This window comes from Gorilla gorilla, chromosome 2 (genome assembly GCF_029281585.2).
Source record: "Gorilla gorilla gorilla isolate KB3781 chromosome 2, NHGRI_mGorGor1-v2.1_pri, whole genome shotgun sequence".
Taxonomy (NCBI): Eukaryota; Metazoa; Chordata; class Mammalia; order Primates; family Hominidae; genus Gorilla; species Gorilla gorilla.
Window position 1 is genome coordinate 61,284,474 of NC_086017.1, and position 16,513 is coordinate 61,300,986.

Below are 16,513 nucleotides of genomic sequence, written 5' to 3' on the forward strand. Positions count from 1 at the left end.
GCTAATTTTTGTATTTTTAGTAGAGACGGGGTTACACCATGTTGGCCAGGCTGATCTTGAACTCCTGACCTCAGGTGATCCACCCACCTCGACCTCCCAAAGTGCTGTGATTACAGGTGTGAGCCACTGCGCCCAGCCTGTTGTTTTTACAATAACTCATAAATGTCATTGCACTAAGACATCGGAGAAGTGCCTGAAGGCTAATCTTAATGCCACAGAAATGGCAAAAACTAAATAAAGCTCCCAGACTCCAATCCACCCAGCATTTTCCCAGGAGTCAGAAAAAAATAGAACCATTTCTAAACAATTTTACATTTTTAGAATGCTTTATAAAGACTAGACTTTCATGTTCCTTGCTTCATTAAAATTTATTCCTTCAACTACTGTTTTTTTCTTATCCAAAAGTCATTCTGCGAATGTGATCGTTTAAAGAGGTTATCCCCAACCTAATCTCATCCCCACAAACCTGTATAGATGACTTACTCTTTCCATGGCATCCTGATTGTAGGATAGGTAATACAAACACATAGACACACCAGTTGCAGCCATAGAAGGACGAGGTATTTCCAGTAATTTCTGTACTCCACCATGCGCAACAAATTCTGTGGCAAATTTGTTATGGAGCAGGAGAGATGCTAGGTGCTAAAAAATGAGGACACAAATTACCACAAAATAATCTAGAAAATTAACAAAATCTCTTGACCTAATATTCAGTTAAGCTGTTAAATACAAAAGCCCTCTAAGGAGACAACCAACCCCTCACAAAAGAAAACCCAGTATTATTTAAAGTAAATAAAAAGACTAAGATTCCTTAACATTCCTCTTTTCTTTCCTAACACCAGGAAATTTTTTTTTTGAGATGGAGTTTTTCTCTTGTTGCCCAGGCTGGAGTGCAATGGTGCAGTCTTGGCTCACTGCAACCTCCGCCTCCCAGGTGCAATCGATTCTCCTGCCTCAGCCTCCCAAGCAGCTGGGATTACAGATACCCGCCACCACGTCCAGCTAATTTTTGTATTTTTTAGTAGAGACGGGGTTTCACCATGTTGGCCAGGCTGGTCTTGAACTCCTAACCTCAGGTGATCCGCCCACCTGTGCCTCCTAAAGTGCTGGGATTACAGGCGTGAGCCACCATGCCCAGCCTGATTTTTTTATGAAGGTGAAAGATATTGCTGTAAGGGCTGGGTGCAGTGGCTCACGCCTGTAATCCCAGCACTTTGGGAGGCCAAGGTGGGCAGATCACTTAAGGTCAGGAGTTCGAGACAAGCCTGGCCAACATGGCGAAACCCCGTCTCTACTAAAAATACAAAAAATTTGCCAGATGTGGTGGTGGGTGCCTGTAATCCCAGCTACTTGGGAGGCTGAGGCAGGAGGATCTCCTGAACCCGGGAGACGGAGGTTGCAGTGCGCCAAGATTGCACCACTGCACTGCAGCCTGGGCGACAGAAGGAGACCCTGTCTCAAAAAAAAAAAAAAATTTACTATAAGTAATGATATTGGTCAGGCGGGGTGTCTCACTCCTGCAATCCTAGTACTTTGAGAGGCCAAGGTGAAAAGACTGCTTGAAGCCAGGAGTTCAGGGCCAGCCTGGACAACATAGCACAACCCCATCTCCACAAAAAATTTAAAAATTAACCAAATGCAGTGGCGCATGCCTGTAGTCCCAGTTACTCAGGACAGTGAGGTAAGAGGATCACTTGAGCCGGGGAGTTCAAAGCTGTAGTGAGCTAGGATCAATTGCACCACTGCACTCCAGCCTAGGTGACAAAGTAAGACCCTGTCAGTCAATCAGTCAATCAGTAACCCTACAACTATTTTACTATTACATATTTAGGTTGGTGAAAAACTGCAGTTTTTGCCTTTGAAAGCAATAGCAAAAACCGCAATTACTTTTGCACCAACTTAATAGCTTCCCTAACGGACTTTTGCTAACTTTCCCATTTTAATCCTTTTAATATAAATAGCTCTATATCCTAGCTTTTGCTCAGTGACTCATCAACTAATGAATTCCCAAAATCTGCCTTCCTTTAAATTGATCAATATATCCCCAAAGAAGAATCTTGAGCAAAGTATCTAAACAAGTATATTTTTAGAACTAACCACGTGCATTTTAAATAGATGTCTTAAAGTTTTTTTATCTTTTAAGGTTTTTTAACTGCCTGTTCAAGTCCCACTAGCCTCTCTGGGTGGACTTGATCTCCTGCACAATGCTATGGGCAAAGAGTATAATCCAAGCAGCAGGCTGCTTGATGACTCTGAACCTAGGCCAACATAGACAGGGCCTTGGGAAAGCTAGAGCTCCCCCTACTGTTTCCCATGCCAAGGTGTCTTCCAGGTACCAACAACACAGATTTGTAATTACATGATATGATATCTGCACAAATCTCACCAAGGTCAATGGAAAAAACAGGGATGTGCCCTCTTCAAAAGTTCTCTCAATAACCAGGCTCAGGCTAACCCTTATATATAATTCAAATCCCTTCTATCATTACCCTACTTTTTGTTTGTTACACAACACTCTACCACACTTCCACCCACTCCTTCTCCCAAGACGCAGCTAAACTGTGTGACACCCATTATAATTCTCCACACAAAAACCTTTAAAAATAGCAACTGCCCAATCCCTTCTTCCACTGCACCTTGTTCAGGACCAGAAACTGCAACTGAAAGCAATATCCTTGGGCCACTGGAGACAACTTTGACCTCCAGCTTCATCCCACTGTGCAAAGTATAACCATGAGCTTACACACTTTATATATACACACACACCAAATCCCACATGTAGAGACACGTTACTCTAATTACATCTGACCTCCTCCAAACTTGAAATTTCTGAAAGTTGAAAGGCAAATTTCCTCATTTCTATTCCATTTCAAAATACTTTGGAACTGTACTACTTTGGCCAACATGGTGAAACCTAGCCTCTACTAATAACACAAAAATTAGCCAGCCATGGTGGCGCACGCGCATGCCTATAATCCCAGCTACTCAGGAGGCTGAAGCAGGATAATCACTTGAACCCGGGAGGCCGGGGTTGCAGTGAGCAGAGATCATGCCACTGCACTCCAGCCTGGGTAACAAGAGCGAAACTCTGTCTCAAAAAAAAAAAAAAAATTATAGGTTTATATGTCTGTCTTTCTTAACAAACCGTAAGTGACAAAGACTTGATTTGTTTATTCAATGGCCTCCTTGTATCCCTCGTACCTGAACATAAGTATCTGGCCCATAAAAAGCACTCAATAAATGTTCAGCAAAGAACAAAGACAAAAATAAAGTTGCCAAGTGGTAGTAAAATAAGGAGTTCAGCAAAGGGAAGATGATTAAAGAAAAAGCAAGGAGAGTGTTGTGTCAAGATCACCGATGTGCACATCACAAAGTTTGATCCAACCTTGGTCCCAGAGTCTTCACAAATGCTCACTGAAGAAAATTCCGAGGACGATTCGGGGGCCTCTCAAAACTTCTGCTTCAAGACGTTGATAAAGAACCTTAGTAACTTGACTATACACCCCAGTACTGAATTCCCTTCCCATCTACCAGAAAATTCACCCCAACAACAATATACAGGAGCAATGATGCTCAGGGAAATCAGAGATGACTTGCTCTACATGAGAGGGGTAAGAACACTGTTGTTTGTATAGAAAGAAAAGGATGGCAAAACTGAGATACATGTTACTCAGCAGAGTTCCTAGGCTTGAAAGAGAACTAACAAACACTGGGCTTAAGAGAGTTCAGAATGAATCAAGTAGTGGACCATTCAGATGTTGCTGCAGTTTCTGCATGTATAACCAATGGGATCCTTCTGAGGATGCTAGAATATGGAATTATGACACTGAGCCATGTCAGCCATAACCCTTATTCTTGTACTTTTCTTTCTTGCTAGTAATTTTATGCAGCAGGGTGAAAAAGCTACCCTATGCTAGGATAGACTGTATACCAATAATTTTGAAATGAGTTCAAGGATGTATTTTTCTTCTTGTATCTTTCCTTCCTATCATGATACTAATAATTTATAAAGGATCTGTGTAGTCTGAACGTATTTTAATAACTTCAGTATACTTTAGCTCTACTGTTTGATTTGACCCAAAGAAGCACCAAGAGGACAAAAGTATTCCCATGTGTTTTAGAAGCCCAAAGTCAGTGAGACAAAACCCAACATCAAGAATTTGAAACAAACTCACTTGTGGGGAAAGAATATAGAGAGACCATTGGGTAGTCTGCCTAGAGCATAATAGATTTTCTGGCTTTCAAAAATTTGGACTGCAATAAGATGAAACTTTGTGCTATTTTCACAATTTTCAGTACAAATAAAGGTATGTATAGAGAAATAATAAAGTTGACATATTTGAGTGTCTTTAAAAAAAAAAAAAAGAGACAGGTGCAGCGGCTCACGCCTTTAATCCCAGCACTTTGGGAGGCTGAGGCAGGCGGATCCCTTGAGGTCAGGAGTTCGAGACCAGCCTGGCCAATATGGTGAAACCCTGTCTCCATAAAAAATAAAAAAAGTAGCCAGGCGTGGTGGCACATGCCTGTAATCTCAGCTACTCGGGAAGCTGAGGCAGGAGAATTATTTGAACCCGGAAGGCAGAGGTTGCTGTAAGCCGAGATCACACCACTGCACTCCAGGTTGGGAGACAGAGCAAGACTCTGTCAAAAAAAAAAAAAAAAAAAAAAAATGGCCAGGCGCAGTGGCTCACGCCTGTAATCCCAACACTTTGGGAGGCTGAGGCGGGCGGATCACCTGAGGTCAGGAGTTCTAGAACAGCCTGGTAAACATGGTGAAACCCCATCTCTACTAAAAATACAAAAATTAGCCGAGTGTAGTGGCTCATGCCTGTAGTCCCAGCTACTCGGGAGCCTGAGACAGGAGAACTGCTTGAACCCGGAAGGCGGCGGTAGCGGTGAGCAAACATAGCACCACTGCACTCCAGCCCAGGTGACAGAGTAAGACTCCATGTCAAAAAAAAAAAAGAAAGAGCAAGAAGACCCCAAACTCAGTAAAGGGAAATTATTTCCTGGGTTGCAAAGGGGCTGAACATGGGAGGGCAAGTAAGACTAACTCACAAGGTCCCCACTTATCCATGATGACTAAGCTGATCTGAATGGAGCAATGTAGTTGAATGAATAACAATGTGGCTATCATACAGTTCTCAACAGGTAACTACTGAGATATGAGGTCATTAAAATTACTTTTTTATAAAATGTATAACAGGGGGCTGGGCACAGTTGCTCACATCTGTAATCCCAGCACTTTGGGAGGGTGGCAGATGGAAAGCTTGAGCCCAGGAGTTCAAGAGTAGCTTGGGCATTATAATGAAACCCAGTCTCTACCAAAAATACAAAAAATTAGCTGGGCAGGGTGGTGCGCACCTGCGGTCCAAGCTACTCAGGAGGCTGAGGCAGGAGGATGGCTTGAGCCTGGGGGGTGGAGGTTGCAGTGAGCCAAGATCACGCCACTGCACTCCAGCCTGGGTGACAGAGTAAGACCTTGTCCTCAAAAAAACAATAAATAAAATAAAATGTATAACACAAACAACATTGTTGCAGTCTAGTCACTATGCCAGAAAAAAAAAAGAAAAAAGAAAAAGAAAGAAAACACTGTAACAATCCTGGAAACCCAAACAAAAGTAATATTCAGTCTCACTTATAACAAAGTAACTTATCATCTTCGTGTTCCATTCAAATCTTGGCTAGTTTTATACCTGTTATATGTTCATCTTAAAATTTTACTTATTACATATTCATTCATTCTTTTCTGACTTCTGCATGCCCAAAATTTCACTGAAAGTTTGGTGTGGTTATGCATTTTTTTTAACTGTAATTTCATTTTAAAATTAAACTTTAGCCCAGCAGGGTAACTTCAGTTTTTCATGAAAATCCTTATTTCCATGGTTCAAGAAACAAATATTAAGAGAATTCATTCACTTACTAAGTGACTACTATTTGTTGATTGCTTACCATATACCAGTCCCTGTTCTAAGCAGTAGAAATACAAAGAAAATAACCTCAAAATTATATGCAAAGATGTTCACTGTAACGTCCTTTGTAACAAAAAAAAAAACAGCATAGGTATCTCACAAAACTAAAATAAGAAAATTACAGAGCATCTAATTTGTATAGAACAACCATATAGCTACATGTAAACATTCTTAGGATACAAGTGAAGTTGAATTGTAAAGTCTAGCTAACAATTATTTTCAAAGCAACTGTGTCTATTAATAAAGATTAGAATGAAGCACAAAAATAAAAAGTTATTTTATTATAAGTGAGACTGTGAATATTATTTTCTTTCAGCTTTCAGGATTGTTACAATGTTGTTCGCTGTTATTGCCCAGGCTGGAGTGCAATGGCACGATCTCGGCTCACTGCAACTTCCACCTCCTGGGTTCAAGCGATTCTCCTGCCTCAGCCTCCCGAGTAGCTGGGATTATAGGCATGTGCCACCACATCCAGCTAATTTTGCATTTTTAGTAGAGACGGGGTTTCTCCATGTCGGTCAGGCTGGTTTCAAACTCCTGACCTCAGGTGATTCACCTGCCTCAGCCTCCCAAAGTGCTGGGATTACAGACATGAGCCACCGCGCTGCACCGAAGTGTTATATACATTTTTTTAAAAAGTAATTTTAATGACCTCATCTCTCAACAGTTACCTATTGAGGAGAACTGTATGACAGCTACATTGTTATTCATTCAACTATCTCTCTCCATTCAGATCAGCTTAGTCACCTTGAATTAAGTGTGGACCTTGTGAATTAGACTTACTTGCCCTCCTATGTTTAGCCCCTGTGAAACCTTTACTGAGTTCAAGGGTCTGCCTGTTTTGTTTTTTTCAGAGACAGAGTCTCACCCTGTCGCTCAGGCTCACCCTAGTGATCTTAGCTCACTGCAACCTCCGCCTCCCGGGTTCAAGTGATTCTCATGCCTCAGCCTCCTGAGTAGCTGGGATTACAGGTGCAAGATACCATGCCAGGCTAATTTTTGTATTTTTTGTAGAGACCAGGTCTCCCATGTTGACTAAGCTGGTCTCAAACTCCTGGGCTCAAGCTATCCTCCTGCCTCAGCCTCCCAAAGTCCTGGGATTACAGGTGTGAGCTAACGTGCCTGGCCTGTCTGCTATTTCTATTTTTTTTTTTTTTTTTTTGAGACAGAGTCTCACTCTGTTGCCCAGGCTGGAGTACAATGGCACGATCTCTGCTCACTGCAACCTCCACCTCCCGAGTTCAAGCGATTCTCCCACCTCAGCCTCCTGAGTAGCTAGGATTACAGGTACCTGCCATCATGCCCAGCTAATTCTGTCTGCTATTTCATTACTCATTTTCTGGTTTCTATTTTGTTAATCCTAGGTAATTTTACATTATACAATATGTACATAGTTTAAAAAAAATTTTTGTGGCCAGGCGTGATGGCTCACTCCTGTAATCCCTACATTCTGGGGGGGCTGAGGCGAGTGGTTCACTTGAGGTCAGGAGTTTGAGACCAGCCTGGCCAACATGGTGAAACCCCATCTCTACTAAAAATACAAAAAATTAGCCAGGCATGGTGGCGGGCACCTGTAATCCCAGCTACTCAGGAGGCTGAGGCAGGAGAATTGCTTGACCCAGGAAGCGGAGGTTCCAGTGAGCAGAAATCACACCACTGCACTCCAGCCTGGGCAACAGAGCGAGACTCCATCTCAAAAAAGAAAAAAAGAAAAAATTGTTGTTAGCTGATACAGGTAATATCTAAAAAGTAGGGCATAAGCAAGCACTATTTCATAGTTTTTCCTCTCCTATTCAGCAACAATAACTGAGGCCACCCCATGTCTAGATTCACTTTTTATCTCAACGTTCAGCCTTTTAGATTAACACCTAAGTTTCTGTAGAGATACTCAGTAAGCCTCCTCTCTTCTATCTAAACAAGAATGTTTTGATTGTTACTATTCTGATGCATCTGGCTATAGAAATAACTAGAGCAATAAAATGCAGAGAAATTACATGCTAAAACACACAGGCACATCTCTGTCAATAAAATGCTCAGCGACACAGGGTATGGTGGCTCATACCTATAATCCTAGTACTTTGGGAGGCCAAAGCAGAAGGATTGCTTCAGTCCAGTTTAAGACCAGCCTGAGCAACATAGCAAGACTATCTCTACAAAAATTTTTTTTAAATTAGCTAAGCATGGTGGCATGCACTTGTCTCAGCTACTCAGGAGGCTGAGGTAGGAGGATTGCTTGGGCCTAGGAGTTCAAAGCCACAGTGAGCTATGATCACCCCATTGCACTCCAGCCTGGGTGACAGAGTGAGACCTATCTCTAAAAATAAATAAGTAAAGCTTCACTTCACCAGGCACAGTGGCTCACGCCTGTAATGCCAGCATTGTGGGAGGCCAAGGCGGGCAGATCGCTTGAGGTCAGGAGTTTGAGTCCAGCCTGGCTAACATGGTAAAACCCCATCTCTACTAAAAATATAAAAATCAGCCATGCACGGTAGCATGTGACAGTAATCCCAGCTACTCGGGAGGCTGAGGCAGGAGAATCACTTGAACCCAGGAGGCGGAGGTTGCAGTGAGCCAAGATCGCACCACTGCACTCCAGCCTGGGCGACAGAGTGAGACTCCATCTTAAATTTAAAAAAAAACAAAGTTTTTAAAAAATCCCCAGTGACCCAATATTTTTAAGAACTTTACCTTTAGTGCCTCAAATGTAAGCAGGACATCATTAGTTTGCTTCAGGTCAATATAGAACATCATCAGCTCCCGTGATCCAAGTTGCATGAATATGGGAAGTAGCTGAAATGAACACCAAATACAAGTCTTAAATTTTGGCTTTATTGTCATGTATTTCCTATTCCACTCTTTGAGGATAGAAGCCTAAAGAAATGATGCACCTCTTCCTCCCTCCCTGTGAAGATAAACGTGTAAATGCACCTTAATCAAATAGACCATATCAGGAATGACCTGCATAAGACTTGACCAGTTTCATGCAAACCCTTGTTTGTGGTAGAGTTAGAATATATCTTTGTATAAAATACTACCATAAAATACCACAGAAATTAACACAATAATTCCTACATGTGAACAGTACTCTTCCCAATAAGCTTACCTCCTGATATTCTCCTAGAGGGGTCAAATATTGGAGAATGAGTCGCTGCTCGATAGCAGGAGTCATAGGATAAAGGGTATAATTGGTGCCAATCACCCAGGGAGACATTTCTGACCAACTGCTATTAGACAGCTCAACAAACATGCGATCTGGATCAGAAGATGAGAAACCCAATTTTTGCTTGGCTTTCCTAAAGTTCTCTCTGTCACCCTGTTTTGCTGACTTGTTTTTCTTTAATCCTCCATCCTCAGGTTTGGTTGTTGAGTTCACTCTGCTACTAGTCTTGTGGCCTGAATCAAGATGAAAGGAGATCTCCATGTCTCCAGAAGCTTCCTCTTGGTCTCCATCTACTACATCTACAGCCATGTCACCATAGTCCATATCCACAGCCTCCTCATCCAGAGGCAAAAGGGGTTCAGAAGAGAGCTTCCGTGGACTGGGACGCTTGTTTTCCTGCCGCAAAGCCACTTCCTGTAGCTGTAGCTCCCTCAGTCTTCGAAGCACTATTGCCACCTATCAACAGATAATTGGAGAAAAAGGGGGTGCCTCTTTATTAAGGATTAAGTAATCCTTAATAATTCTTATTTCCACATAATAACTGGAGACTCAAGCAGTGAGCCCAATGCCTGTAATAGCAACAATTTGATAAATGTGTTGCTTTGATTCCTATAAGTTGATGAAATAAGTAACAGCTAAGTATTGTTCCTCATAAAATTTTCCAGAGAATCCAAACCAGAAGATTTGCACATAAAATACATCATTGACAACTGATCTGTTTGGGTCAAGTTGACCTGGACCATCACACCTGAAGAGGCAGAAATTAGATATATTCATGATTTTTCTAATGTGTCTTTGAAAACCAAACATGAAAGTTTCTCAAACTTTTATCTACTGTAGGTTGTATTCCATTAGATATTGCCATGTATATTATACATAACTACATTATCATTTTTCAAGTTCTTTTTTAAGTACATACTTTTTGGGCCAATGCTATAAAGTGGTACTGTGTTTCATTTTAAAGAGAGAGGGATGGCCAGGTGTGGTAGCTCACGCCTGTAATCCCAGTAATTTGGGAGGCCAAGATGGACGAATCACCTGAGATCAGGAGTTTGAGACCAGACTGGCCAACATGGTGAAACCCCGTCTCTACTAAAAATACAAAAAATTTCCAGGGTGTGGAGGTGCTCGCCTGTAATCCCAGCTACTCGGGAGGCTGAGGCAGGAGAATCACTTGAACCCGGAAGGTGGAGGTTGCAGTGAGCCGAGATCGCGCCATTGCACTCCAGCTTGGGCAACAAGAGTGAAACTCCGTCTCAAAAAAAGAAAAAAAAAAAAGAGGGATTTTGTGTGCACTTCACTTTGAACTCCGTTTTTTAAATCAGAATAGTGGATAGATAAAAGGAAGGGCACTTGGAAGCTGTTATCCTCAGCAAACTAATACAGGAAAAGAAAACTAAACACCGCATGCTCTCACTTGTAAGTGGAAAATGAACGATAGGGACACATTGAGGGGAACAATACACACTGGGGCTTATCGAAGGGGAGTGGGAAGAGAAATCAGGAAGAATAGCTAATGGATTCTGGGCCTAATACTTAGGTGATGGGTTGATCTGTGCAGCAAATCACCATGGCACATGTGTACCTATGTAATAAACGTGCACATCCTGCAGAAGTACCCCAGAACTTAAAATAAAATTTGATGGGGGGGAGGAAAAAAAAAAGGGCAGATGGATGGATATTATAAGTGTTCACAATCAATTTAGGTGATGTATATATGTAGTTGTTCACTGTAAAATGCTTTCAATTTTACTACATGTTTGAAAATTTTCATAACACAAATGGTAGAAAGCGAAACAGGGAATGTTACTATTCTTTATTGGCATACAATGTCATCATCCTTGACAAGATTAAAAGTAGCTATTTTCTGCCGGACACAGTGGCTCACGCTTGTAATCCCAGCACTTTGGGAGGCCTAGGCAGGTGGATCATGAGGTCAGGAGTTCGAGACCAGCCCGACCAACATGGTGAAACCCTGTCTCTACTAAAAATACAAAAAATTAGCTGGGCATGGTAGTGGGCACCTGTAACCCCAGCTACTCAGGAGGCTGAGGCAGGAGAATTGCTTGAACCCGGGAGGCGGAGGTTGCAATGAGCCAAGACTGCGTCACTGCACTCCAACCCGGGCAACAAAGCAAGACTCCATCTCAAAAAAAAAAAAAAAAAAAAAGCTATTTTCAATTTTTAAAAACTCTTATGGAAACTAATATTGAAATTATAGCCATGCTCCAGTACAAGATAATCAATATGATCTACTTATTCAGATTCAAGTAACAAGAACTTGTGAATACTCTCCCATTTTATATAAAAATTTATTCTAACACAGTCCTTACCAGCTGTGAATTTTCATCTCTATAGTTGGCAGCAATGTCTTGATTTTCCATAGCACCTCCTAACAGTCCAGTAGAATATGTCCTCAATGGTTGATCGGCCTCTCGGGCCCATTTGAAAAGATTCTCGACAATTCCCTCCTATAGTAAAGTAAATTAAATAGTACATTTCGGAAAAAGCCCAAGTTCATGATTAACAATAAGCAAAGATTTCAGTCTCATGAAAAAAATTTTAATATTTCAATGTTCGTAAGAGTAAAAAAAAGTACTACTACAGCATCCAATAGGTTCCTTAGTTATATAAAGTATCTGTGCAATAGAAGCCTATTCAGCCAATAAAACTCAAGCTATCTCTTTTAGGTCTTTGCAGTCAGAAAAAAATAATTAAAAAATAAATAAAACTCAAGCTAAAAATTAACAATCCCCAGAATATAGTCCTAATCTAGATGTTAACTCCCAAAAGGCTCCATGATCAACTGGGGATCACTGAAAGTATCTCTCATAGAAGCTCACAAAGCACAGGTAATATATTAACGTTCTGACAGGTGCTCCATCAAAGTAGTGTTTAATTTAGCCCCACATATCAGAACCTTCTTTTTTTAAAAAAAAAAAAAGTCTCACTCTGTCACCCAGGCTGGAGTGCAGTGGTGCAATCTTGGCTCACTGCAACCTCCGTCTCCCAGGTTCAAGCGATTCTCCTGCCTCAGCCTCCTGAATACCTTGGACTACAGGCATGTGCCACCACAGCCAGCTAATTTTTGTATTTTTTAGTAGAGACGGGGTTTCGCTATGTTGGCCAGGCTGATCTCGAACTCTTGACTTCAAGTGATCCGCCCACCTCGGCCTCCCAAAGTGCTGGGATTACAGGCGTGAGCAACCATGCCTGGCCTCCCAAACTTATTTTATTGATTGATTGATTGATTGATTGATTGAGACAGAGTCTTGCTCTGTTGCCCAGGCTGGAGTGCAGTGGCACAATCTCGGCTCACTACAAGCTCCGCCTCTTGGGTTCACACCATTCTCCTGCCATAGCCTCCCGAGTAGCTGGGACTACAGGCGCCCGCCACCACGCCCGGCTAATTTTTTGTATTTTTAGTAGAGACGGGGGGTTTCACCATGTTAGCCAGGATGGTCTCGATCTCCTGACCTCGTGATCCGCCCGCCTTGGCCTCCCAAAGTGCTGGGATTACAGGCATGAGCCACCATGCCCGGCCCCCAAACTTATTTTTAATTACATTTTATTATGAAATATAATACATATAAACATGCGTGGTCCAAAGAACTTGAAAATCACCTATGTCCTACTACCCAGCTTAAAAAATAAAAACCGTCTGTAGGCCAAGATTGATAAAAACATAAAATAAAAATAAATAATACATTAATTTTTTTTTACCTTTTCCAGATCACAGATTTAAAAAGAAAAAATTTTAAAGAAACAGAAACCTCCCATGTGCCCCTCCTTATGCCATCTCCTGCAAGGAGGTTTAAACACTCCTAAATTTTAAGAATTTTCTTGTTAAACTTTGTTAACTGCTATATGCTTTTGAACTACATACATTGCGATAGTGTATATATTTTGCTGCAACTTATTTTTTACTCAACATGTTTTTCAGATTCATCTATATTGCTGCATGTAGCACACTTAAATAGCACTCAAGACAGGCTACAAATATTAATTTATCTCATCCTCATATCAAGCCTGTATGATTGGGCAGGTACTATATTTGCAGATGAGGAAAATGAATCACAGTGAGGCTAGTGAACCAAAAGTTACAAAACTAGTGGCAGAGCTAGGATGTGAACCTAGACAGTGTACCTATAGATGCTCTTCACTGCCATACTCTGCTATTTTATTGGCTTGACCAATAATGGTGATATAAACTACTTTTGTGCTAGCCAAGTATCTAACATACAAACCTAGGAACAGAACTGCTAGGTCACAGGGTATGTGCATGCTGAACTTTACTAGATGAGGCCAAATTTTTCCAAAGTGATTGCAACAATTCACATTTCCACCAATAGTGAATAGAAGTCCTCTTCCTTTTTCCACATCTTTGCCAACACTACCACTATCAGTCTGATGGGTGTAAAAATAGCATTTCATTTAATTTGAATTTCCTTGTTTATTAAATAAGTTCCGCATTTTTTCATTTATGTGTTGACCATTCAGGCTTTTGCTTCTGTGAAGTACTCTTGCTTTTGCCAGTGTCTTTTGCTAAACCTAAGTTCTTTTTTTTTTTTTTTTTTTTTGAGACAGAGTCTTGCTCTGTCGCCCAGGCTGGAGTGCAGTGGCGCAATCTCGACTCAGTGCAACCTCCACCTCTCAGGTTCAAGTGTTTCTCCTGCCTTGGCCTCCCGAGTAGCTGGGATTATAGGTGCACACCAACCACACCCAGCTGATTTTTGTATTTTTAGTGGAGACGGGGTTTCACCATGTTGGCCAAGCTGATCTTGAACTCCTGACCTCAGGGGATCCGCCCATCTCCCACTCAGCTCCCAAAGAGCTGGGATTAGAGGTGTGAGCCACCGCACCCGGCCAAGTTCTTAATTTTCTTATAAGCTTACTTAAGGCTGGGAGCAGTGGCTCATGCCTGTAATCCTAATGCTTTGGGAGACCAATGCAGGAGGATTACTTGAAGTCAGGTGTTTGAAGTCAGGAGTTTGAAACCAGCCTAGGCAACGTAGCAAGACCCCATCTCCACAACAACAAAATTTAAAAATTAGCTGGGTGTGGTGGTGGACTCCTATAGTCCAAGCTACTTGGGAGGCTGAGGCAGGAAGATCACTTGAGCCCAGGAGTTCAAGGCTGCAGTGAGCTAGGACTGAGCCACTGCACTCCAGCCTGGGTGACAAAGCGAGACCCCATCCCTAAAAAGAATAAAAATAAAAATAAATTTAAAAATGAAAAAAAATACTGGCCGTGCACAGTGGCTCACACCTGTAATCCCAGAACTTTGGGAGGCCAAGGAGGGTGGATAACCTTGAGGACAGGAGTTCAAGACCAGCCTGGTCAACATGGTGAAACCCCCATCTCTACTAAAAATACAAAAATTAGTCAGCATGGTGGCAGGTGCCTGTAATCCCAGCTACTCAGGAGGCTGAGGCAGGAGAATCGCTGAGCCCGGAAGGTGGAGACTGCAGTGAGCCGAGATCGCACCACTGCGCTCCAGCCTGGCCAACAAGAACAAAACTTTGTCTCAAAAATAATAATAATAATAATAATAATAATAATAATAACAAAATGTTTTAAATATTTTTTAAAACCTAATATTTTCTTTTTCTTAAAGTCTTCCAAAAAGTCATCAGCTCATTCTCCTATACATTACCAAAAGTTTTGACCATTTTAAAAAAATTCCTACTATGGGCTGGGCATGGTGGCTCATGCCTGTAATCCTAGCACTTTGGAAGGCCAAGGCAGGTGGATCACTTGAGGTCAGGAGTTCGAGACCAGCCTCCTGGCCAATATGGTGAAACCCCGTCTCTACTAAAATTACAAAAATTGGCTGGGTACAGAGGTGCATCCTTGTAGTTCCAACTATTCGGGAGGCTGAGGCATGAGAATTGCTTGAACCTGGAAGGCAGAGGTTGCAGTGAGCTAAGATTGCGCCACTGCACTCCAACCTAGGTGACAGAGCAAGACTGTCTCTCAAAAAAAAAAAAAAAAAAAAAAAACTACTCTGAAGAACACATTTTTGGAAATTTTGTTGTAAAATTTCTACTGATATAGAATATATTTACCACGTATTTTCAGCATATTTCTTTGTGCCCTTTTTCCAAACAGTATAAGAAACTTAAAATATTAATTCTATCTATTCTCTTCCACTGACTTGTTATGAAGAATTTTGTTCCACCTTTTGTCTTCCTAAACTGTTTCTTTTGATTAACAGTTCTAGGTTTACAGGCCAGGCACGGTGGCTCATGCCTGTAATTCCAGTACTTCGGGAAGCCGAGGCGGGTGGATCACATGAGGTCAGGAGTTCGAGACGAGCCTGGTCAACATGGCAAAACTGCATCTCTACTAAAAATACAAAAATTAGCCAGGCGTGGTGGCACACGCCTATAATCCCAGCTACTCAGGAGGCTGAGGCAGGAGAATCGCTTGAACCCGGGAGGCAGAGTTGCAGTGAACCAACATCATACCACTGCATTCCAACCTGGGCGACAGAGCAAGACTCTGACTCAATTAAAAAAAAAAAAAGTTCTATGTTTACAGACAGACACTGAGGATATTTTCTACTATCTTCTGACCTCTACTGCCGCTGTGGCAAAGTTTGCTCTGTTTGATTATTTGCAGGAATGTTTTTTTACTCTAGTTGCTTTTAAGATCTTCTCTTTGGTAATCTTCACGGTACTTCCTGAATCTGAATGGTGATGTCTTTTGTTAATTCTTAAAATTCTACTGTCATCTCTCTGAATGTGCCTTTGTCCTTTCTCATCTCCCTACTCCCTCTACCTGAAACTCCCTTTAGATATTTTGAACTTTCTAATTCTAGTCCATGTTTCAACTTCTTTTGTACTTTTCATCTCTTATTTCTAGGATCTTCATTATTAGTTACCCTGTCAGATCTTCCAGTTCATTAATTGTATCTTCAGCTCTGTTTAAACTTCACTCTAACTCATAGAGACAGGGGTCTCACTTTGTTGCCCAAGTTGATCTTGAACTCCTGGCCTCAAGGGATCCTCCTGCCTCAGCCTTCTGAGCAACTGAGACTATAAGCATGCATCCCTATACCCAGCTCATTCACTAAGTTTTTAAATTCCGTAACTATAATTTTTGTTTTTTCATAGAGTCTTGGACTTTATTCTTAGAGTTCTGATTCCTTATTTTACATCCAATAGTTTAACCATTTTAAAGAGTATAATTCAGTAGGACTAAGTACATTCAAAATGTTAAGTAAGTATTAGCGGTATAGTATCTATTTTCAGAACTTCTTCATTATGCAAACAAAAACTCTGTACCCCTCACTTTCAGTTACGATTAAGACAACCAGACAGAAGATCAATAAGGAAACAGAGAACTTGAACAACACTATAAGCCATTGAACCTAAAA

The 16,513-nt window shown here is 41.5% G+C and overlaps 1 protein-coding gene across 11 annotated transcripts in view; it reads right to left on the reverse strand.

Annotated features, from left to right (window-relative positions):
- Window positions 1–16,513, reverse strand: part of DCAF1 (DDB1 and CUL4 associated factor 1) — a 111,295-nt gene that overhangs the window by 36,670 nt on the left and 58,112 nt on the right. For all 11 annotated transcript variants that reach the window (XM_063703831.1, XM_063703832.1, XM_063703835.1 and 8 more), the window contains 4 exons: window positions 11,466–11,603; window positions 9,076–9,588; window positions 8,661–8,762; window positions 484–642 (listed from right to left, as the gene is read on the reverse strand). In XM_063703831.1, the coding sequence (XP_063559901.1) occupies window positions 484–642; window positions 8,661–8,762; window positions 9,076–9,588; window positions 11,466–11,603 (912 nt within the window). The remainder of the gene's footprint in view (window positions 1–483; window positions 643–8,660; window positions 8,763–9,075; window positions 9,589–11,465; window positions 11,604–16,513) is intronic.